Source organism: Sitophilus oryzae, unplaced genomic scaffold, assembly GCF_002938485.1.
Source record: "Sitophilus oryzae breed Bouriz unplaced genomic scaffold, Soryzae_2.0 scaffold_684_pilon_pilon, whole genome shotgun sequence".
In the NCBI taxonomy this organism is placed as follows: Eukaryota; Metazoa; Arthropoda; class Insecta; order Coleoptera; family Curculionidae; genus Sitophilus; species Sitophilus oryzae.
In genome coordinates, this window is record NW_022147289.1 from 2298423 (window position 1) to 2324574 (window position 26152).

Here is a 26152-nt window from a genome sequence, read left to right on the forward strand (position 1 = left end):
TGGAACACCCTATATATTAATTGATTTTCGGATTCTAGGATAAAAATAAAGGTGAGTTTTATAAGAGAAGTATATGACTAAAATGTAAGGTTTTTGACATATTTAACATTTTCTAGAAATAAAGAACAATTTTTTAAATTACAATAAAAGCTACCTAAATTGGAATTTACCTGGTGTAGCCTAATATGTAGTTAAACTAACTATTCTACTTTAAATCAAATTAAAACTTGACCCAAAAAGTTATACAGGGTGAGACAAAATTAATATTGAACATTGGTCACCTTTAAAAGCATGTTACTCTCTTATTTTAAATGGAACACCCAGTATATTATTCCGACATTTAAAGGAGAATTCCTGTGTCTTCAAAATACTATTAAGGTTGCCTACCCCTCAAACAAAGATTTTCCTAGATATTTTCATTTACATGATTTGATCTGAGTAGATCTTTATTATTTGATAAAACCTAGGTGGCTGTGATATGTCTGACGTCTTCAACATAGCTGTCTAATTAGTTCAACTTTAATAACTAGTTATAATTTTTTGTCAGTTAAAACAAAAAAAATATTCTCAGGAATTTGCGAAAATGCAAACTTACCAGGCGAAAGAATTGATATGATTCAGAACCATCAGAAAGAATTGATTGATAATTCTATTAGTTGGTGAATGCAGTGTGCATTTACCAATTAATAGAATAATTAAATGCTCCTGATTTTATCTAGTCTGAGTTTTTTTATGGGGATATGTTAAAGACAGTGTTTAAAAAGCTCGACCAACTAGTGTCGACAGCATGAGATAAATTATTGTAGCTGCTTTATCAGGTAGAACTCCACATAATGCCTTTTAAAATGAAAAGATCCTTTTGAAAATACAATCATTTTATGCAGTTAACAGGAAAGGAAGCATTTTGAGCATTTGATTTCATCCAGCTAATTTTTGTCGCACAATATTATAGGTTTATATCTAGTTTTAATTCTGTAATAATTAAAATATGTTTTAAACGTGTATTTTTTATTACCCTTGAGTTTTTTACTCCACAATCTTTAATTTTTGTTAAATTAATAAAAGGTATATCACACAGCCACCTAGATTTTTTCAAATAATAAAGATTTGCTGACGCAAAATCATAAAAATTAAAATATCTGGGAAAATCTTTGTCTGAGGGGTAGGCAACCTTAATAGTTTTTTGAAGATATATAAATTCCCCATTGAACACCGGAAAAATATACTGGGTGTTCCATTTAAAATAAAGGAGTAACTTGCTTTGTAAAGTACTAATGTTCCATATTAATTTTGTCTCACCCTGTATAACTTTTCGGGTTAAATTTCAATTTGTTTTAACATACAATGGTTACTGTAATTAAATATCAGGCTATACAAGGTCAACTAAAATTTAGGTAGCTGTTATCGAAATTTAAAATTTACTCTTGATTTTCACAAAATGTGAAATATATCAAAATCCTTAGATTTGAGGTATATGCTTCTTTAATAAAACTCACCTTTATTTTTTTCCAGAATCCGAAAATCAATTAATATATAGGGTGTTCCATTAGAAAAATCACAACTTTGATGTGTAACTTTTTTTGGGGACACCCTGTATAATTCTATACAGGGTTGTTCACCACATACGACACGGAGTATTGTAGCTAAACGATTAGATTTTTACAAATTGTAAGTTTTGGGTTCGTTGAAGGTATATTAGAGCTACAATTTAAAAATATTTTTACATTTTACAAGATACAGAGTGTCCCAAATAAGTAAAAAATATTATAGTTGTATTTTTTTAAATGGAACACCTTGTATATTATTCTATTTTTAGATTCTGCGGTTGAAATAAAGGTAAATTTGATTAAGGTTTATCACACTTAAACCTTACCGTTTTTGAAATATTTTCAATTTTATGAAATCGTAGTAAAAATTTTAAGGCTTTATTTCTCCCAGGCTATCAAAGTTTTTAATACTAAATATTTACTGAAGATTATTTATTGATCAGATATTGTGTTGCAATAATAAAAATTTTACTACCTTATACAGAGTGTCCAAAAATTTATATTAAATAATTACTAGCTTTAAACGGCAATAACTTGTTTAATTTAAATGGAACACCCTATATATTTTACGCGAATCAAATGCACAATGTAGTTGTCTATCAAATTGTATTGTTCCATTTTTTACCCATCTCTTCAAGTTTTCATAGAAAATGCATTTTCTTATAATTTAGGCCTCATTTATCACTATACCCATGGAATATTGACATTTTAGCTTATTTTTAACGATGTGACAAATTTCCAAAGGGTACAGATACTAATATTGTCGATATAGTTCGCTTAGTTAATTAAAAAATAAAAATAAAACTGTTTAAATATTTTTTGTTAAAGAGGACCAATTAATATGATCCCAGTATTCAAACTACATTAAATTGACTGTTTACGTTAAAGTAATAACTGTTCCAAATACTGAAAAACTGAATTTTATGTGTATATTAGACAGTGCGGTAAAAAGTAACACCTTATAAATTTTATTTCATTTATTGACGAATGCTTATTTATAAAAACAGAGACATTAATTTTCATAACTTATTATTATATTGATTTCTGAGCCAAATCTACATTTATTTAGAATAATTTATTAATTAAAACAATTTACAAGTATGTAACTAACTTTTGGTGTTTTTTTATAGGAAATAATGGTGATATATTTAATTCGTATACTCTTTTACAAAGATTTAAATAGTTTTTTTGTATGCAAATGGGCTTGCAATATTTACCACCTGTATATTTTGTACATATTATGGTGCTATAAAAAAATCTGAAATGTCAATATTCCATGGGTATAGTGATAAATGAGGTCAAAATTATAAGAAAATGCATTTTCTACGAAAACTTCAAGAGATGGGTGAAAAATGGTATAATACAATTTCATAGACAATTACATTGTACATCTGATTCACGTAAAATATATAGGGTGTTCCATTTAAATTAAACAAGTTATTGCCGTTTAAAGCCGATAAACCTTAATCAAATTTACCTTTATATCAATCGTAGAATCCAAAAATAGAATAATATACAGGGTGTTCCATTTAAAAAAATACAACTATAATATTTTTTACTTATTTGGGACACTCTGTATCTTGTAAAAATATTTTTAAATTGTAGTTCTAATAGATCTTCAACGAACCCAAAACTTACAATTTGTAAAAATCTAATCGTTTAGCTACAATACTCCGTGTCGTATGTGGTGAACAACCCTGTATATTTTTATAAAATGCTTTCAGTTAACCTCCATATACTGCCAAAATTTCATTTCGATATAAACTACCGTTCTCCTTGGAGCTTCCGCGGCGTATGAGAGGCGCCACCCTGTGTAGGGAAAACAAAATGTTGATATTTTGACAATTTAAAACACCTTGTGGAATTTAACAAAGTAAGAAATTGACAAACTATTTTATCATCACGGTGAATTTTTTTGATAGTTTGTTTTTTGGTTTACATCAATAGGCTTTCTTTTTATTGGAGATGTTTGCTTTTGAAGAACACAGTAATGATTTACAGCAATTTTGCATTAAAAGCGTGCCTTTGCAACACAGCAGTAGCCGATGAAGCCTTATGAAGTGTTTTGCTTTAAATTCAATGATTTCCTAGATTTTAAATAATTTAGCGAAACCCTTAGATTGCGTTCAATTCGGGTCGACGAAGGCAATCAATCAAGTGGACCGATATGTTTGAGTTTATGGTAACAAAAAGGACTCTTTTCCCGTGTGTGGAATTGTCAGTTACCTCCATCGGGTACGTCCCTATGGGAATTAGGGGAAGCTTACTGGATCTGCAAGTAGACTCATAGGGTAGTGGAGAAATAAAATATCCACCTTGAAATAAAAACTGACCCGGTCCTCCAGGTTTGGGGGTTGAGGCATTAGACTCGTTCTCTAATACTCGGAAAAACTTACACCTACCAAAAAACCCAAACGAAGCCTCGGAACATTGGACGGATCACTAAAACGACGAAAACGGCAAAGAAAATGGACTATGAGTTTCGCTACATGGAATGTACAGGGAATTAGGCTAAAAAAGGACATCATCGCTGCTGAAATGCAAAAACAAAACATGTATTTAATAGCACTTACTGAAACCAAGAAAAAAGGCCAAGGCACCGAAAATGTTGGAGAATATATTCATCTCTATACCGGAGTGGCAAAAGAAAAAAGAGCTGCCAGAGGAGTATCAGTTTTAATAAAAAAGAGCTGGAAAAACAAGATTAAGAATTGGGAAGCTGTTAATGAAAACATCCTAACAATCAACATCATATTATATGGCTATAATATAACCATCATAGCAGCCTACGCACCCTCAGAGGAAGAAAGATACAGTGTCAAGCAAGACTTCTTCGACAAATTAGATCAGCTCCTAGAAGATTTTGGTAGATATAGGGAAGTTATATTGCTGGGCGACTTCAACGGACGAACGGGAAGAAAAAATAGTAGGACCCTTTGGAGAGGCAACAACTAATGATAACGGTGAAAGACTTATTGATCTTTGTGAAACTCACGATCTGAAAATTAACAACGGCTTTTTCAAGCACAAAGACATTCATCGATACACATGGACACAAAATACCCGAAACCTAAAATCTATAATCGACTATGTGATAAATAAACAGGAAACACATATTGAAATAAACGACGTAAGAGTCCTAAGAGGGATCACCTGTGGATCGGATCACTTTTTAGTAAGAGCCAAAATAAGAATACATTTTAGAAAAATGGATAAGCTTCAAGAAAATCATAACACTGGGATACCAATGGAATCAATGAATACAGTACAATATAACTTTAACAGCTTTAATGATGACAGTACTGTGTTTTTGTATCAAAGACGACTCGATAGTAAGCTCTTGGATCCTGAGGAATGCACATTTAATGAAATCTACGAGAACATTAAAAGTAATCTAATTGCCGCTACCAAAGAGGCAATAAGAACAAAAGAATACTCTACCAACAAGAAATACTGGTGGAACGATGAGATGGAGTCTTATGTCCAAGAAAAAAACAAAAATATCTGAAATGGCTATCTACTAAAACAGAACGCGATCTTGAAGAATACAAAAAGGCGCTATGTGCTGGAAATACTCCAGACATAAGTCTACCAGAGCACGTTCAGTTTTATAAAAATTTACCTCATATAACTGAATAATTTTTGTTTCAGTCTTTTGCGCCAAATATTTTGGTTTAGTTTCAGAACTTCATTATTTTTATGTTCTTTTGAAAGTGTTATTGAATGAATGCACTAAAAGGTATTAGTAACTATTAGTTTCTGTTTCTGCAGTTTTTGTATTATTGGTTCTTGTTTTGTAACCTAGTTAGAGATTATTTTTAAGGCTGTCAAAAGTTGTTTTGATAATTCTTTTAATGTTCACGAGCTGTATTTGTTAAAATAAATTAGCATTATGTCTTTAAGATACACATTATTTTGTCCAAACTCCACGACTTTTAACAAATTGTCTATACAATCAATGAGGGCGTATCTGGTAAGTAATAGCAAAAGCAATTGTTAATCGCATAACGTAAAGGCGTATCTGAAATAATGTGTTAAAATACCCTTTATAGTACATTTATCAATAATTTTTATCGTTTATCCTATTAATCTTGCCATGAGTTAAATAACCTCCAAGGTTATTTATTCGTCAGAGAGTCATTTTTCTTAAAATCGCTCTCCTAAAAAATCGTTAAAAACGAGCTACCCCTTTACGTATTTTTAACGGCGAGTTATTTGACTGAAATAGTAAATTTTTATTACTGCTACAACCTAACCTAACCTAACTTTCTTTTTAAAAGACTGAATGCCAGAAGGGTGTTCGATATCGTTGGAAATATCATTGTAAACTCTGACCGCATTATAGGAAAATGGACGCTGGAACAAAGCTGAGACATGCCTAGGAACACTGTACAACGCGCCTGATCTAGTAGGATAGGTACCCAAGTAGCATTTGGACGTTATCTAATGTCGGGTATACGTCGCGTTCAATAAACCCGACGTCGGGTACCAACGTCGGTTCGACCGCCTGACGACCCTTATTTGCACCTAAATGGGGAATACAGATTCGGGTCGCCTCGACGTCGGTATCTGACCTAATAGGGGATGTAATTCTACCAATTACCAACGTCATATTACGTTGGATTTTAGTCACTTAAAATTCGTCGCTAAGAACTTACGTTACGTTTGGTTTCATTTCGCTACCAAGAATACATAAAAACCTAACCAAACTACCTAATTACAAATGGATCCATAATCACTCCTCGAATAGAACTATAAGTGCCTACCTAATTTCATATTATAATAATTCTGAATCATTAATCCAGACATCAGTTTTGTCAACGGAAGTCACTTTTTTGATATATCTGATTAAAATACTCCGGAAAACAACGAGCGCCTTCAAAAGTAGGTAGATTTATGAAATAAAAATATCTATAAAAAAGTAACTTGCAAAATATTTTATTTTATTTTCTAGCTGGTATAATCATAAAACTGTACTGTGGTTCCCCCCAAACTCAACCTTATCAATATTATTCTACTAGAAATCGGAATGTGAATATAAATTTTAAAAACAAAAAACGATTTTAAAATAGCTGACAATCGGATACCTGTTAAGAATGGCGGATTTCTGTGTCCGACTTAATATGAACTACCAATATACCAATTCCGACCGGGTCTCCAACATTAGTCTCACACGACCGAAGTCATCAAACCGGACGACCGGCAATCGTATTATGACGTATATAATTCCAACGTACGCCACGTAATCTCACTTTGCGTATCAGAGATTTGTGGATTTGTGCAACTATATTTTAGTTTTGTTTTCTCTTTAAATATAACATGGGCAGCCACTTTTTTAAGATAGTATATACAAAATTTAAAAGAATTGGAACCAGTACCTCACATGTGGGAGGAGGATGGGGTCTGCTGGTTTCCTAAGCTAAAAAATGAAATTAAGATGCGCCAGTGTAATGCAGCATCTCTTCCGGATAAAAAGCATTCGTGGGCGGAGGGAAGACATCACTACCACTATTATTATTTTGCAAAAGCTTCGACCTCTTTCTGTAAAATGTAGATGAATGTCTAAATGCCTTTTTAGTGTTTTTTAGGCATAATAAAAAAAAATTAAGTTTGTTTACAAAAACTTTTTATTAGGTTATGTTCATGATGTTTATTAGGCCGCAAATGCTACTTAATGGGTTGTATTTACGGACGTAAATAGAGATACGTAAATTAGGTTAAATATATAAACATAAAATACAACAAAATATAATTGGACGTTACTTTAGGGATTATCAGTGAGACGTATCCTATTCGGACAACGGGTAGACGTCGGGCTAGTTCAAGTATAGGTACGTCGTGCAAGCCAACGTTGGAACGACGTTGGGAAATTAATAAAAATGGTATGTTGTTATTTTGTACGTCGACAGATCGTTGGATTTACCGACTCGGATCCAACGACGTCGCTTTTAATAGGAAAGCGACGTCACCAGTCGTATCACCAGCACCCGACCTAAATTTGCACAAAGTCTGACGTCGCTTCAGGTCAGATTTAGTTCGAAGTCAGATAAATGCTACTTGGGTATGCGTTTTGTTTCGCTTAGACAATTCCTCAAATAGATAAATTGGTGTTTGGGATTCATTAATTCTAAAAACCATACAGGCCACATGCACAATAAATCTCTCGTCCAAATTAAGCCAGTGAGACTCCCTAAAGCAATCCGATATGTGATCATATTTCCGTAAGTTATAAGAGTATCTTACACAAGCGTTCTGTAATTTTTGTAACGAATGTCGATCAACTAGACGCAGAACAGGCTAATAAACTACGTCACAATATGGAATAATTGAAAGAATTAGAGAGTCGCATAAACGGAGTTTAAATAGTGTGCTAAGAATGTCTCTGTATTTATGAAGTATATTTAAACATGTGAGGGAGGCTACACCATAATTGGAAATGGCTGAATAAGCTGAAATAGTGCGTCTCAAAAGTGGTTCACCCCTGTAATATGACATAAATTAGTATTGATTGACATATTCAATTGTTTTCGGCCGCTTCCGGATACACCGGAAATGACTACAACTTTTGATTTTTAAATGCCACCCTCAGCATTTTTTTACTTTATTCGATAGAAAAAGACACTCTGAATCAGAGGCGGCTTGTCCTATGAAGCAGATGAGGCAGTGCCTCACCAATACATTTGAAAAATTACACGTATTAATCGATACATCTTAAATCACAATTTTATATTTTTTTCCCTATTTGCATCAATAATAATTGTATTTTTTAACCGTCATTCTACAATAAATTACGTCGATGGTATTCCTTTAACGCGCTTCCTTTCCCATATGCGACAAACTCGACGATGTATATCCATCTCATTTGTTCTTTAAGAAGTATATGTGCAGAGGTTTGCCTCTCGCCTTGCCTTGTCTAGCGTATTGTGGTATATCGCACTGGCGGAGCGACAGCGTTCACTGGAATCTTAACTCTGTAGAATGAAAAGAAAAAGCATAGGCAAAACCTTTAGTTGAACAGAGATAAAATGTATGGAGTAGTAGCGCGTAAAAAGACTGTATTGAGGAGAGCCTCAAATGTAAATTTGAACCTTAGAAGCCGTTCGTTAAAAATATGTATCACTTCCCGATCAGTTCCCGATCAGCTCGAGAGATATTAGGCGACGACAGGCTGAAAATGCAGAATTGCATTATTTGGGAATTTGGCTTAGTTTGAATCAGAGTTTGAATTAATTCTGCCGGTTATTACACTGTTTTGTCTACGTTTTTTAATGTGAATTGTTCATATTAAGTAAATACCTAAAAAGTTGGCAGTGACTTATCGTTGATTGATATGATGATTTAGAGGGAACATGCATCATCAGAGGATTTCCCCAGGTAAAGTTTTTCGAATCATTTCTAGATAAATTGTGTATAGTCAAAAAGTAAAGCGACCTGTTACAGATTTCGTTTTGTTTTATTTTTATAGGATGGGTAGAAAAACAAAATTTTACCATACAGAGTAAAATATACGAGAAAATATCCTGAGGTCGTTTTCATAAAAATTTACTGTTGCAATAGCCCTATGTAATAGGTACCGTATGATCGAAAAAAAACGGCGTCAGCGTTGGCTATGAAATGAAGATCGCTGTCATTTTATATGTAAATTTATATGGGAACTGTCATCGATCGTCATTTCCCAGCCAACTGGACGCCGTTTTTTTTTCGATCATACGGTATAATACTGCGAATTATATTACATAAGGCTATTTCCGCAACTGCTAAAAATTTAGAAATATTTTAAATACAAAAATGTGCGCTTTTTAAGTCTGTAGGTATCTAAAATACTAAAAATAATATACAGTGTGTAATGCATTTAAAAAAAACTGAGATATAGCATTATAATATTGCAATGTTGGCCGCGCCATAAAAAAATCCCTGTGAATGTGAATTTTTCTCGGATTTCCTCTTTTATCCTATATACCTCGCTATATTATACGTACTTAAGCAATAATATATCAATAAGTTAAATTCACTCCAGGTTTTTACCACTCTTTAAAAGATAAAATTTTTCAAATATGAATTATCATGGAAATCCCGCATATATAGTGCTTCAAATAAATCAATAGTGTGATGTATGCTGAATTTTATGCTGAACCCAATTCTGTACAGAATTTCTGTACATTACCATTTAATGTACAGAAAAATGGCAATTTTAAAGAAAATATTTTTTTAGGATATGTACTTTTTTTATATAGAACTTCCTCGTACTAATGGCCACCCTATATATATATATATATATATATATATATATATATATATATATATATATATAATATACATACTAATAAAAATTCTCTTCTAATGTGCCTCACCATCTTCCAGTGCTACGAGCCCCTGCTCTGAATCTAATAAACATATCATATGCAACTTACACATTCATTGACATATTCACTCAAAAACAAATTGTATCTTAAATTTCAATCTAGTGTGCCATGGCTGTGTTAAAAACAATATTTTTTAATCAAGGAGGCTTGGAGAGATACATTTGATCGTCTAATGTTTTTAGTGTCTTGCCCTGGCCGGTTAAAAGATGCCCAAATCGTATTTTTAATCATTTATTTAATCATATCATTATAAATTTATTTAAATATTAAAATTAGGAAAAAACTATTTAAAGTTAAATTAAATCAGATATAACTCTTATTAGGTTATGATTATTACTTGTACCTATTTAAATTGTATATTAAATTCGTAAAGACATATAAAGCATAAAATAATCTTTTATAAACATATCACTATAATCATGGCTCTATTTTTTAATCAGCATCACTTTTGTTCTATAACGTCGCGAATCCAAACGACATTATTATCAAATCCATCCCAAAATCCTGCTCTTTCTTTAATCGAATTAGCCAACCGAGACGATTCGACATTAGTTTCTAGTCTTTAATTCCCCGTTTTCATCCAGGCTGGATCGTGGCGGGACGAGTCCAGGATAGCGCGCAGCAGGATGCTGTTATTGATTTATCCAGACGGCTGTCAAACGGGAAAGAGGCTGGAAACTGGGTATCCTAACCTAAAATGTTCCCGAATATGTTGTTTCTGGTGGTAAAGAAGAATTAAACAGTGCTTGAGGTTTGTATTGAATTAGTAGCTTTGGATAGAACACAATTTGTATATTATAATGTATAAATTTAGCACTTGAAGATGATAAGTTTTTAGTTATATAGCTGTTTTATAAATTTGAAAAATATGGGTCAACTTTTTTGTTAGTGAGTAGTGATTTAGTGCTTTTAATGTTAAATTTGTGCTAAGAAAATATACATGTGCATCTAAAAACGATATAACTTAGAGAATATAAAATATTATATTTATTTATTCGGAAATAGATCCTATACAGGGTGTTCGTACCATTGAAAAAATGATTTTAAAAATGTATTGTTCCCTTGGGTTCTTCATAGGATGTTCAAACAGCTACTATTATATACACAGCTACTATTTATACGCAGTATTGTGCTATATTTTTTGTCCTTGTAGAATTACTATAATGGTTAATACAAAAAATAGTAGATTATTAAATGGCACATACTGAGTACCCCAATTCTCTCTAATAATATGTATTTGAGATATGAGATATCTTTGATAATATTTTTTGTATAAGAGATATCCCTGGTTTCTTTTCAAATTATCACCCTGTATAGGATGTCTCAAATTCGAGGATAACCAATGGTATTTCAGAAACCATAAGAGATACAAAGGACGCCAAATTATGACAACTTTTACAATTTTATATTCAATAAAATGAACGTTTTGAAAATTAAAAGACTCCAAATCCTTCTAAAAAAATTCTAAAAAAACGACATAGAGTAAAATCGTTTTTATTATTTTCTGACTTTATTTGAAGAGATTTTTAAAATAAATGTATGATAAGATATTGCAACATATCATCAACTTGGACCTTGGATTTGGATTCAATGATTCAAAGAAAATTCCCATATTATGTTGCAATGTGTATACGCCGAGGTATACGCGGATCACTATGATTAACTTTGTAATAAGCAAGCAACATTTTTATGCAAGTATAATACATCATTGCTCTTTCGAATTCGGTACACACTGTATCTATTAAGATGTCTGTGATTTTTAAAGTCATACGAGTGTTATATTCTCTCGCTGAACAGATTATATTTTTCCACCTTTTTCATAGCTTTTTTTATTTTTAAATTATTACAGAAAACCTTTGAAATTCAATTGTATTTTAGAGATACAGGGTGGTCCAAACTGTATTCCTGGAACTTCAGCAGCATATTCTGCAGATAAAAATAAGTAAAAAAGTTCGTATAAATGTATGTCCTAAAATGCTTAGGTTCGGAGATACAGGGTGTAGAAGTTTCATTTTTATATCGATTTTTTCCAAATAATTTATGAAGTAACATAATTATTTGGATAGAAATTGGCGTCTGAGAATTTTTTGACATGAGAAATTTGATTTTGATGTCAATATGACTCTTACTTGTAAGGGGCGCCACCTACATATGTTTCTACTAGTTTGAAGAGTAAAAAAATATACATTTACGACGTCTTTTACGTAAAAAAGGTCCATTGGTAAAAATCGCTACGAGTAATGGTTCTCGAGATATTTGGAATAGAAATTGTCAATACCTGTCATCAATGACATAAATTAAACATGATGACTACATAGTTATTAGGCTGAAATCATAAATTTGAAATGTTTTTGTGCTAAAAATTCAACAGAAACTGTTTTATCATCATTTTTTCGCAGATATTTATGATTAAAAGGTAAAAATTTCCCAAATTTATTATTTCAATGAAATAAATATCTACTATACCGTCTGTATTTTTTGTCAATAATGACACGTATTGACAATTTACATTCTAAATATCTTGAGAACGGTTGCTCGTAGCGACTTTTACCAAGAGACATTTGTTAGGTAGAAAGTAACGGAAATGTATATGTATTTCTTTACTCAGTAGTTTTATACAGATACAGACGAGAAGTTTAAAACAGTTAAAATACATGTAAGTGGCGCCCCCTACAAATAGGAGGTATATTGACATCAAAATCAAATTTCTCATGTCAAAAAACTCCGAGACAGCAATTTTCATCCAAATATTGACAGAAATTATTTGGAAAAAATCGAAATAAAAATGAAACTTCTACACCCTGTATCTCCGAATCTAAACATTTTAGGACATACATTTATACGAACTTTCTTACTTATTTTTATCTGCTGAAGTTTCCGGAATACAGTGTGGACCACACTGTTTAATTACTTTGATAATTACTTTGGGTTAAGTTGAGTGGCTATCTAGTCAGACTTCGTCCATTTAGCAAATAAGGACAATTTATTATTATCATTACTTTATTATATTTTGTTTTAAATTAATTAATGAGTAAAAAAGGGAGTCTCTTTTAGAAACATAGAAATCGATATGGAGCATATAGATTTCCAAACATATCCTGCGATCTGCATATCAAACCGGTTTTAAAACCACACTGGGAATCAAACTGCTGAAACACGAAACTGTAACAGGTGCTCCCGTATTCCGCCTAGCTTTGAATAAAAATCGCAAATATCAAAAGGGGGCCCGCGTCGCCCCCTGCGAATATCCCTTTATCCACCACTGAGGGATCCGCTCTCTCTGCGAGCACTTGAGCCCGACACCATGGCACACCATATGGACCTGTACGCCCTCTTCCATGGTAACTATAGATGTTATCTGACGCCTTAATGACCGTCCCTGGGGGTCGGCTATGTCCGACATGTCATTAGAGAGTGCAGGGCCGGGTGAGGATTTTTCTTCATGAAGATATACAGGGTGGCGCCTCTCATACGACGCGAAGGCTCCAAGGAGAACGGTGGTATATCGAGATTAAATTTTGGGAGCATATGTAGGTTAACTGAAAGCATTTTATAAAAATATATGGAGTTATAGAGGATGTTCCACAAAAAAGTTGCTTTTTGTAATGGAACACCCTATAAATTAATTGATTTTCGGATTCTAGGAGAAAAATAAATATGAGTTTTATTAAAGAAGCATATGCCTAAAATGTAAGGATATTGACATATTTCACATTTTGTGAAAATGAAGAGTAAAGTTTAAATTTCAATAATAGCTGCGTATTTTTTAATATACCCTGTATAACCTGATATTTAATTACAATAAGCATTGTATGATAAAACAAATTAAAATTTGACTCGAAAAGTTATATAGGATGAGACAAATTTATTATGGTACATTTAAAAGCAAGTTACTCCTTTATTTTAAATGGAACACTCAGTATATTATTCCCGTGTTCAATGGGGAATTCATATATCTTCAAAATATTATCAAGGTTGCTTACCCCCCAGACAAAGATTTTTCTAGATATTTTAATTTTTTTGAATTCGTGTCTGTGTTAGATCTTTTTTATTTGAAAAAATCTAGGTGGCTGTGGTATGCCTTTTGTTAATTTAACAAAAATTAAAGAATGTAGAGTAAAATATTCAATTGTAATAAAAAGATACACGTTTAAAACATATTTTAATTATTACAGAATTAAAACTAGGTATAAACTTATAATTATGTGAGAAAAATTCTAAATGAAATCAAAGCTCAAAATGCTTCTTTTTCTGTTCACTACATGAAATGATTCTCTTCATTCATTTTCAGATTCATTCTCTTCAAATCTATTTATTTAAAAAGGCCTATATGAGGTTCTACTTCGAAAAGCAGCTACAAGCATTTCTAATGTTGTCGGCAATAGTTGGTCGAGTTTTGTAAACACTGTCTTATGATTTACATATCCCCATAAAAAATCCCAGACTAGATAAAATCAGGAGCATTTTTTAAGTATTTTATTAATTGGAGAATGCACACAGCATTCAGTAACTAATAGAATCATATCAATTCTCTCTGATGTAGGATAAGCTGGATAAGTTTCCATTTTCCGCAAATTTCTGAGATATTTTTGTTTTAACTGACACACAATGATAAATAGTTGTTAAAGTTGGACTAATCAGATAGTTATGTTGAAGTAAGTAACGTCAGACATATCACAACCACCTAGATATTATCAATTAATAAAGATCTAGTGACCTAAATCAGAAAAATAGAAATATCTAAGAAAATCTTTGTCTGAGGGGTAGGCAACCTTAATAATATTTTGAAAATATATGAATTCTTCATTGAACACCGGAGTAATATACTGGGTGTTCTATTTAAAATAAAGGAGTAACTTGCTTTTAAATGTGACCAATGTTCAATATTAATTTTGTCTCACCCTGTATAACGTTTCGGGTCAAATTTTAATTTGGTTCAACATACAATGGTTATTGTAATTAAATATCAGGCTATACAGAGTAAATTACAATTTAGGTAGCTGTTATTGCATTTATAATTTATTCTTCATTTTCACAAAATGTGAAAAATACCAAACCAAAATTTCATTTTGATATAAACTACCGTTCTTCTTGGATGCTCCGCGTCGTATAAGAGGCGCCATTCTGTATATTCTGTATTATCTGCTACTTCCAATGTGATATTGATTGGAATGTCCAGAATTATTAGCAGTTTATTGTACATTATATTTGTGTAATTTATGTTGATCTTAATACAGGATGAGCCTTAAATAAGTACAAATATTTTCAGGGCTGGTAGATCTCTCGATAAAAGAACCATATTTTCTCTTTGCCGTTTTTCAAATAAGTCCAATACTTACTTTTTAATCTACTACTTATATTGCCGTATTATCGAGACAGTATGCTTTTTAACTAAATATTAAAAATCTTTTCGAAAAATACAAAATTTAAAAAAAGGTCATTGACGTGTTAGTGTGGTCAAAATATACCACCCTTAAAATATTTGCACATATTATTTAAGACAGCCTGTATACCATAATCTGTCCAACCAAAATTGTATTTTTCATAATTTCTGGATGTATGTTGAAATCTTCCCTGATTGGTTGGACAACCTTTATTTAACACAGTACACAAATATTTAGAATATTCGAAAAAAGAAGAAAATTATTATTTCAATAATAATAATTTCCCCAATTACGACCCTGTCTCCATCTAGCCTCTTCATTAGCCACTCATTACAATTCCCTACAGAATGCTCGTCTGTCAACACTTACATTTCAATTCTTTTCAATAAAAGTCCACACTTTATAACAGTACTCTATAAAAACGCACCCCTTACATTTCAGTCCAACGAGTTCGGACACTTTAGAGATATAATTCAAATATTCTAATAATAATAATGATAATCTACACTATCGGACAAAAGTAGAGAAACTTTTTAAACTTGTGTCTTTTTTGTTAACGCAGGGACTGAGCCCATTTTATGCATTGATAAAATTAAAGATACTTAATAGTTCTTATTTAAATAACATAATCACATGTCGCACGAAAATTTAAGATTTTATTCAGTTAAATAAAAAACTATCGGGACAAAAATAGTGAAACTAAAAATTAATATAAAAATTACAAGTACAACTTAACAAGTATAGCTAGAGACGTGAGAAATATAAAATAAGAGACGCCCCTCGATGCGCAGTGGACAGCCCACAAATTTGCTTTAATCAGATTTTTCCTAGCGTACTGCATCTCTCTTCCGCCGAATGCGTTCTCTCTCTATAGTGTGCGCGACCGGTGCTATCCCCAAGTCTCTTCCTATATTTGTCAAACTGTACATAGTTGTTTCTAACCTAATAAAATTAATAATGGGTAGAGTAACCGTGATTAGCTATAACTTCACGACATCGCTTTGTTATGTGCAATAGTTTTCTTATGGTACCTGGTTCAATGAAATTCCAGGCCTCTTTCAAAATTCTTATCAAATCTTTCTTATTGCTAATGTGACTTCGTCTTATCCAGCGATCTAGTTCCTCCCACAAGTCAGTGGGGTTAAGATTTGGACTTTGGGCAGGAAAGTCCATAACCCTAATTTGTTCAGACAAAAATCATTCTTGTAAGTCGATTTATGCTTTGGATTATTATCTTGGTGAAATATCCAGGTTAAAGGCAAATTATCCTCAGTAAACGGAATCATCACTTTCTTTAAGATGTCCAAATACATAAATCGATCCATTGTTCCTTCTATTAAAGTACGTCTGCTGGATCTGTGTCTATGAAAGGAATGCGGACAAAAAACTTTTAAATAAACAGCAATATATTTTATACGCCGACTTGACGAGTACGTCACCGCAAATCGCTCCGCCCACTCATTTTATTGGCTACTTGCAAATTTGTCGATTTTTTATTGATGGGACGCGTCGTCTAATTTTTTACGAAATACATCGAGAGAATATCGTTTCCCCTCTCACGGATACCCCGTAGCTACAGAACGGACAGACGCACTGTACATGCAGTGGTCCCATGGCATATCCCGAGAAGCATCCCCACATCATGCAAGATCCACCATCATGCTTTACAGTGGCATTGGTATACTTTGTATCAAATCTTTTCCCTTCTGGGCGATGTATCCACAATATGCCATCGGAACCAAATATATTGAATTTGCTTTCATCTGAAAACAGGAGCTTTTTCCAGTCATTCGTCGACAAGTACAAATATTTTTTTGCAAAAGTAAGTCGGGCCTTCTTGTTTTCTTACTGACAAGTGGCTTTTTGGCTGCTCTTCTGCTAAATAATTCTGCTTTCCTTAGCCTTCTTTGGATGATCTTAGAGCTTATATTGACACCAGGTAGTTCACTGAAAATTTAATTTGCCGATTTATGCGGATTAGTTAAGGCGTTTTTTTATTATCATTTCAATTTTTTTTCGTTGTTCTCCTTGGCCGACCATTTTTTTTCATAGTCTTTAAGGAATTGCGAGTTTTGAAATTGGAAATCGTTTTGCCAATGTCCATTTGCCGTACACCATTCCGATGTGCGTTGATTATTTTTTCGCGAAGATCCCCAGACAAATATTTTTCGCGTGGCATATTTAGTAAAAATGTAAAGTATATGTTAGTATATCAACAGTATGGCCAATTTTTATGTTAGTTTCTTTATTTATCTCCCTTCAAAAATATTTGTGTCCATATTATAAATAAACACCTGATATATCCGCCGAGTTTCACTACTTTTGTCTGATAGTGTACATACAAGAATTATTTAAAAAACAATAAAAATGCAATATATTTTTTAATGTGTATAGTTCGTTCAAAATATTTGGACTCATAAAGACAGCGTTAGTAACTCTAAATGTAAATACTCGTTGGCACCCCTTGACAGATTTCTTTATGCTTCATCCCCCATGGGGTTTATGCCCAATGTTCATGAATATCTCGGGATTTGCAGTCTTTATTTTGATGTTTATTTAATTATGGTCGCCAGATATGAGTTTTGGGGTAGAATGTGGACAAATTTGTCTGATGGGATAACTTTGATAATAACAGCTTTTTGATAAAACCATAAATATTTTGATGCATCTATAATAATTTTAGAAATAATTTTATAGATTTTGATAAAGAATTTTTTTCAAATATAAAACTCAAAATATAAAAATAAAAACAGTATAAAACGGGCTGAATAAAAGAATTAAGCTAGAGTGCCATGAATGATTAAATCAAATTTCTCCTATCAAAAAACTCGCAGGTACCAATTTTCATCCAAATATTGACTTTACTTCTATATAAATATAAATAAATAAATAAATGCCTTTATTGTCAAAAAATTTTTCAATTTGTGGACAAAGGTAAACTAACAAACAAAGTAAAAAAAAACAAGGTACACAAACAAACAAACAAAAGATAATACAAAACATTATACAAATAATATTGTCAGTCTTATTGTTAAAATAAACATATATAAATGTTTACAATGTCAAAGAACAAAAAAAAATTAAAATAATATTCAAAAATATTTAGCCAGTTTATAGCAAAATATCAATGACCTCTAAATAAATTAATTTCGATGTCATTAGTAAATATAGCAATAGCAAACATTAGACCAGTGTTTTCAAGATCAAATTCGATTTTCAATTCAAATATAATTCATTACGGCGTAGAAAGCCTTGTCTAGTAAATAAGAGTTCAATGCTTTGCGAAATGAAAAAAATGATGTTATGGATTTGATTTCAAATGGCAGGTGATTGTGCATTTTTTTCGAGTTGTATAATATTGAACTTTTAACTAACTCTGAGCGTGGGGTAGGTAGATAAAGATCTTGCTCCGCGTTCCTGAGTGGATAAGTGTGAGATGGCCTTTCTTGAGAAGCTGATACATGTTTACGTATTAGGCAAACGGATTCAAATATAAATAAGGAAGGAAGAGTCAATATTTTTAATTCTCTAAAAAAGCCCCGGCAATGAGTTCTGCTGTTTAGTCCCAGTGAATATCGAACAGCTCTCTTCTGGAGCTTGAAAATGCGGTCAAATTGAGCCGCACAACACGTACCCCAGAATGGAAGGGCATACCTGAGGTGCGACTCAAAAAGTGCATAATAAACAGTTCTAGCCACTGACAAGTTAAGCTCCTTAGAAACAGACCTTAATGCAAAACAGGCAGAGCTCAATTTTTTCGACAAAGCTTCGATATGTATGTCCCATTTCAGAGAATTGTCCACAACAAGCCCTAAGAATTTTACGGATTTTACGACGTCAATGGTGGTGTTGTCAAGTACAAAAGGCTGCAACGAGTTTTTATACGACAAAGCCTTAGTTTTAGAAATGTTGAGACTCAGGAGGTTCGAATCGCACCAAGATTTAATGGTGATTAAGTCATTTGATATAATCCTATGAAGTGCCGCGATGTCCTTGTTGCTCCAAGTGAAGCTAGTGTGTCCGCAAAAAGACATATTTTGCCACTGATGTTTATGTTAGCAATGTCGTTAATAAAAAGAAGAAACAAAACAGGGCCTAGTACTGAGCCTTGTGGTACTCCACATTCTATTGGCTTTCTAGAAGACAACGTGGTATCCACCCTCACAAGTTGACTTCTGTTGCTCAGATACGACTTAAACTATCCGAGAGATGATCCCCTGAACCCATAGTGCTGCAGTTTATTAATTAAGATCTTATGATTAACAATCGAACGCCTTAGAAAAATCACAGAAAATTGTTGCTGTAGAATGATGGTTGTTTAGGCTGGAGTAAACTTTATTAAGGAGGGAAAACATAGCGTCATTTGTGGACTTGTTGCTTAGAAATCCAAATTGATATTCAGTAAGTATTTCGTACTTAAACAGAAAAGATACCAGCCTTCTTTTAACCAACCTTTCTATGATCTTAGATAGCGTTGGAAGGAGTGCAATTGGGCGATAGTTAGAAGCTTCATCTTTGTCTCCTCCTTTGTGCAGAGGAATGATTATTGCCGTCTTAAGACATTTTGGAAAAACACCATTTTGGAACGACATGTTTATTAAAGTTGTTAGGTGATTCAGAGTGCTTTCTGGCAGATTCGAAAACATTTTTAAAGTTAGCCCGTCGGTCCCAGAAGAGGATTTATTTTTGATGGTATTAATTGTACTCCGAAGCTCTTCAAGAACTACGGGCGAAAAAAAGAAACTGTGTAAGTTTACATTATCATTAGAGAGATAAGAAAGTGGATCATGAGGAGGACATATGGTATTAGTTAAGTTTTTCGCTACATTTACAAAGTAATCGTTAAGGTTCTCAGGCGAGGTAGAGATATTGCTAGACGAAGAAAAGCTTTGTTTCTCAACTCATTCACAATAGACCATGTTTCCTTAGCAACATTACCAGAATTGACTATTCTCCTATTATAATAAAGGTCCTTAGCGGCTCTTATAGTCTTATGATAAATTTTTCTGTATAGTTTTACGTAATTGTGGAAGAAGGGACCGTCTGAGAATTTTTTTAAGTAAGATAATGAACGCATGTTTTTAGAAGATATGCGTAGACCTTTAGTGGTCCAAGGTTTATTATGCTTATTTATAGGCCTAAGAGGAAAGGATTTGAACGCTAGACTGGTTAATGTTTTTACGAAAATAGAAAATTCGGTGTCGACATCATAAGAGCTAGTATCCCAGTTGGTTGTTTTACATAAGTGGCTGAACTTTTGAGCATTCTTTTCTGAAAAAATACGGCATAATTTACGAGGGGCATTTTTGATTTTGGACTTTATCGAAAATTCAGAAGTTATTTGTAAAAAATCGAAATAAAAATGAAATTTCTACACCCTGTATCTCCGAAACTAAGCATTTTATGGCATACATTTATAAGAACTTTTTTACTTATTTTTATCTGCAGAATATGCTGCTGAAGATTCCGGAATACAGTTTGGACCACCCTGTAAATCAGAAAAGCTCACAGAAAAGCTCAAAAAATCTGCAAAATTTTAAATCAAATTGTGTCAATTGAATCGTCAAACAGAACAGTTAAAAATGGGGAATTATGCATGAAGGCCTGGAGAACAATATATTATACTACTTTAATATTTTTATTCGAAGTTCCCCATATAATTTTACATACCTATATAAAATGGGACCCAAGTAGCATTTTCACGACTTGCGACCACATGTTTACTAAACACAACGTTGGATTAGTTACAAAAAATAGTTAGCTCTCTACCTTGGGTATTAAAATAAATTTAAACGTTTTTATAACGTTGGGCCGACGTTGGACTAGTACTACAGCAAAGTAGAAGCTTCTGCGACGTCGAATAAACGTTGTCTTGTAACCTTTTTTGCTTAAGTGATCTTTAGGTGATTCGGACAACGTAGTTACAATGTTGGGCAATAAAGAGTTTTCCGACGTCACTTTCAGGACCTATTCCAACGTTATGCAAACAGACGACGTTTTACTAATTCCAACGTTGTTTAGATTTCCTTATTCTTACGTTGGTAGGACGTCGAGTCACTACCTTTTTGCAACTGTATTGAACCATAACCTTAAATCTTAAATTTTCACTTCATTGTTCTGTTCAGTCAGACAGTTCAGTGCTGTTTTTGTTTTTATAAAAAAAACTTAATTAAAATGGGACATAAGAAAGGTACATATAAAACTAAATTTAAATATACATCGACATATATTACCGATAGTTTATCCACTTCCTCGTTTATTTAGATTATAGAGGGCGGCACAAGCTAGACTCTAGGACTCTAGGATGACTAAATTAGGCAATCTTGCGACTAGTATACTACCTGTTAAGGCCGAACTGCGACTTTATTAGTCCAGTATGCGACTACTCGAACTACTCCATCTTAATCTCCAAAACAACAAAGTTAAAGCCGCCATGTTGTTAAATAAGAAAATGTTTCGTTCCTAAAATAGTAATTCCTGCTTTTTGAATACATTAACTTGAAATATTTGACCCTAAAAAATACGCGGAAACAATTTTTTCGACTGCGAATAATTTATTCTCATTTTACTAAAAAAAAAATTCAAGAAAATTTTTAAAACTTCTTTAATTTCAAGGCCCATTAGTATTTTTAAAGTAGAAACAATACATTTATCAATAAAGTTGTTTGCGTTTAACTTTTTACCTTGGGTAACGAGTTACAGAGTCGGTTAAAGTGTTTCAATAATTATGATCTTCAAACATCCTCCACACTTAAATACTTTTGTTTTGTTTTCCTTCACTGCCATCTGACATATGTCTCTAACTAAATTATAAATATAATATTTTTACTATAATTATCCCAATTTAGGATAAAACGCGACTTAGACGCCATATTAGTTTTGTATTTCTGTGAATTAGGATTTTAAACAACGTTGCAGTTTGTACTAAATTAGGCTTCTAGCCAACGTCGGTATCCAACGTTGTTTCGACCCAAAAATTATTCTCCAAACTAGTGCAGACTAGGGTTGGCACGAGGTTGTGCCGACGTTGCGCCCCGACGTTTGGTCGCGTGACACAACGTTGTCCCGACGTCCAAAGGCTGCTTGGGGAGCGATCTTCATTCCCAAGCCAAGTCTGACGCATTTTTTTAAGATCGTCTATTGTTATAGGGGCTGTGAAATGAGTGCTACTACATGGAACTTTTTTGTCACACTTCTGTCTTCCTTACTTGTCCTATGCATTGCAAGAGGACCTCATCACCCTAGGGGTGAAGTTGTAGTGAAAAGGCATACGCACTACAGGCCGACAAAAGACAGTGATAAAATAACTGAAGACGAAAGTTTGCTACATGACAAAGAACACATACAAGTAATGTATTTATTATAAGTTCTTATAGGAAGATTATATACAGAGTATCTATCTTGAAAAATAAACTTAAAACCATCATTTCTATGAACAAAAAATTGTTCAACTACCTAATTCAAATTCTAGGTGTTTTTAACGATAAATATTTTTTTTTTGTTTATTTTTAGGAACATCTTGAAGAAGTAGCTCCCCAAGTAGACTTGTCAAAAATGACCGAGGAAGAATTAGAACTGTATTACTTTTTGTTACATGACAGCGATAAAGATTCTAGACTTGATGGATTAGAATTATTAAACGCTATCTTACACACAACTCATCAAGGAGATGAAGATTATTCGGAAAATAGTCTGGACAATAGTTCCAATACAAAAACGAATGATTTTGAAGAGTTTGTTGGTAAGGATATAGTAGAAAAATTTAGTCGTCAAAACTTGAAATAAAAAATGCAGGTCCGTGTTTAAAAAAAATAAGTTGGCCTCTGTATCTTACAAATTATCAGCTAATTTGAAAATCTAAAAATACCATCAGATAGCTCTAATAAAGTGGCTATCAGAATATGCAATTAGTTTTTTGATAAAAAGTACCGACAGAAAAAAATACAATTTATTTTGAAAAAAATCATTTTTTTCCAAAAAACTCAACAATCCTTAATTATTGCCCCAATTTAACCATGTTCGTATCTATTAGAGTTACCGAGATACCAATGCTCGTACCTCGAATTTGTAGACCCTGTATACATGGTGTTTTATTTTCTATTTTTACATAGTTCAGTTAAATAAAACAATACCGTTTTCTTTTTATTCCTAGAATTGGTAGACCAAGTACTAAGAGAAGAAGATAAGAACCAAGATGGATATTTAGACTACACCGAATACGTGGACAGTCGGAAACGAGCTCAAAATGTCAGGGACAAAAACGTATCTGTCAAAATTGTGTGATATCATAAATAATAATACTTCCACATGGGCGCCGGAAGAATGAAATTTAGGGGGGGGGCAAGGTAAAAATGAATAAAAAATTGAAACACATTTTTGGTAATTATTGGGAAAACTGGAAATCGTCCGATTTTCACCAAAATTGGTATACACCCTATTTTGAAGTCGTAGATTACGATTCTTTTTTCTTGGCGGTCTCTTACCGTTTTTCAGAAAAACGGAAAATAATTTCAATATCGAATTTTTCTTAATTTTTCACATTTTTAAGGTTTTCTGGCACATATTTTGTTAGGTATTCAATAATCAATGATGTTTTTGCTATGTTCTGTTACTTTTTTAACCAATTCTATGTATAATAGAGGAAAATTTGCTAAAATAAATTTGTAAACAATCTGAAAATGTTAGGTTATAGCTTTGTTCGGGTTCTTGTTATTACCGATTCTAAACCGTCCTAGAACTCTGCAGCGCATGCGCAAATGAAATAATGTCTTCATATTTCCTACTGCGCATACGCATCACAGTTCTAGGACGGTTCAGAATCGGTAATAAGAGAAACCCGAAGTAAGCTTATGTGTTTCTGGCATTTAAAGCAACGTTGCCAATGCTAAACCTAAATTTAGCGTGTTTTGTTCGCTCATTCTGGGATTACGAAAGGCGGTCGCCAGAAGAACGGCTTCTTACCATAACTGTTATTTTACCAACGAGATCTGACTATTTATAACCACGAAGTTGCACGTAAGAGTTTTGATTGCATTGGTTACAACTTCCATGCGGAGGGTGTTAATCTTTTGTTGTTATATTATAACAGAAAAAGATTAACCTCGTCCGCAAAAAAGTTAAAACCAATGCAATCAAAACTCTTTCGCGTAACTTTGTGGATATAGGTGTATATTTAATTATTGTTGATCTCATAATAGGTAATTTATTTAAAATCCCTAATCACCCGAAAAATAGAAGATATGGCAACGTTGTAAATTTTCAAATTTCTAGATTAGGTCTAGAATATATTTGTCTCTCTCAATGCATAGGAGAGAGAAAGAAGAATATATCAAATGTCAAACTTCCATCTGGTCTCAATTTTCTTTGGTATTTTGTTAAGAAAATTGTTTTTCAGTAAAATGTTGGATATTTTTGTATCCCCAACCAAGTGTGTCTTTTAGATAAACTATAATATAATAAAAATATAGTGAAATTATTACTTTATAGGGTCGAAATAAATGAAAATTCAATGCTGAAATAATTTTCCGTTTTTCGGTAAAAAAAACGGTAAGAGACCGCCAAGAAAAAAGTAGATTCGTAATCTACGACCTCAAAATAGTGTGTATACCAATTTTGGTGAAAATCGGACGATTTCCAGTTTTCCCAATAATTACCACATTTTTTATTATTTTACAGGTAACACCTAAAAATTTCATAATAATGATTGTTTTTTTACAGATGGATGTAAGAAGATAGCTTTTATTTTTATTATTTTAGTGATCCAGGGGGGGGCAAATGCCCCCTCTTGCCCCTTGTCCGGCGCCCATGTACTTCCATATCTGATATAAGCCAAAAAAAACAATCATATACATCATATAAAACCATTTAGTAGATATTTATTATAGGTAATTCAATAAATTGCCATTGTTTTTAATAAAATAGAGTAATTTATAATGTTTTCATAGTATATTGTTTAGTTAACCTAAATGTTAAATTAATTTATTAAACGTATAATAATTAATTTTATATTGTTTATAAATGAGTGTTGTATGTCCCAAACATTAATAAAAACGCAAATTTAATTAATTATTTTTTTGCAAATGTTATGGGTTGCGCAGTAGCGAGATACCCCCAACCCCCCAGCCAGACTTAGGATTCTGGGTTCACAAGTTATTAAACTTTATTTTTTTTTTGTTATTCTAACTTGCCCAAAATATGTTCTCTAAATATGTCGCCAGCTCTCCGGCTAATACAGCAACTAACATCCCTGATTCAAAAAATCCTTTACCAACACAGGATACCCGATGAATGGCGAACCAGCACCACTATCTTGATATTTAAAACAGGAGATAAGAAACTGCCCTCAAAATTTAGAGGCTATATCTTCTAAACACCACACTAAAACTTACAACAAAAGTGATAGCAACCAAAATTAACGACTTAACATGCTTAGCAGATGAACAACAAGGTTTCAGATCGGGCAGATCATGCATAGACGCGGTTTTTGTCATAAGACAGATAACAGAAAAATCAATCGAATATAACAAACCAGCGTATATGTGTTTTATTGATTTAGAAAAAGCGTTCGACCGTGTGCAGAGACCGAAGAGACGTTGTACACCTTCTTTACAATAGGCAAATCCCACACAACCTCGTTAAAACCATAGAAACATATATGAAGGAAACCAAATTCAAGCCAAAATTAACGGGTTCCTGACCGAACCAATAAATGTAGACCGTGGTATCCGACAAGGTGACTCCTTGAGCCCTATTCTTTTCAACATCATTATGGACAAAATAATAGAAAATGTACGTCTACTGAAGAGATACAGTATAGACGACCAGGTAATTACTATTCTTTGTTATGCCGACGACGCGA

At 32.7% G+C, this 26152-nt stretch overlaps 2 protein-coding genes across 2 annotated transcripts; both read left to right on the top strand.

Moving 5' to 3' along the window:
• Positions 1–4022: 4022 nt before the first annotated feature.
• LOC115888122 (craniofacial development protein 2-like) lies at positions 4023–4502 on the top strand. The gene has a single exon (XM_030907707.1). The coding sequence runs from the start codon at positions 4023–4025 to the stop codon at positions 4500–4502; it is 480 nt and encodes a 159-aa protein (XP_030763567.1).
• Positions 4503–10523: 6021 nt separating this feature from the next.
• On the top strand, positions 10524–23624 carry LOC115888154 (multiple coagulation factor deficiency protein 2 homolog). Its single transcript, XM_030907750.1, has 4 exons — positions 10524–10661; positions 22444–22642; positions 22807–23035; positions 23447–23624. Exons 2-4 carry the CDS (start codon positions 22454–22456, stop codon positions 23575–23577), a joined length of 549 nt encoding a protein of 182 aa, XP_030763610.1. The 5' UTR covers positions 10524–10661; positions 22444–22453; the 3' UTR covers positions 23578–23624.
• The last annotated feature ends 2528 nt before the right edge of the window (positions 23625–26152 follow it).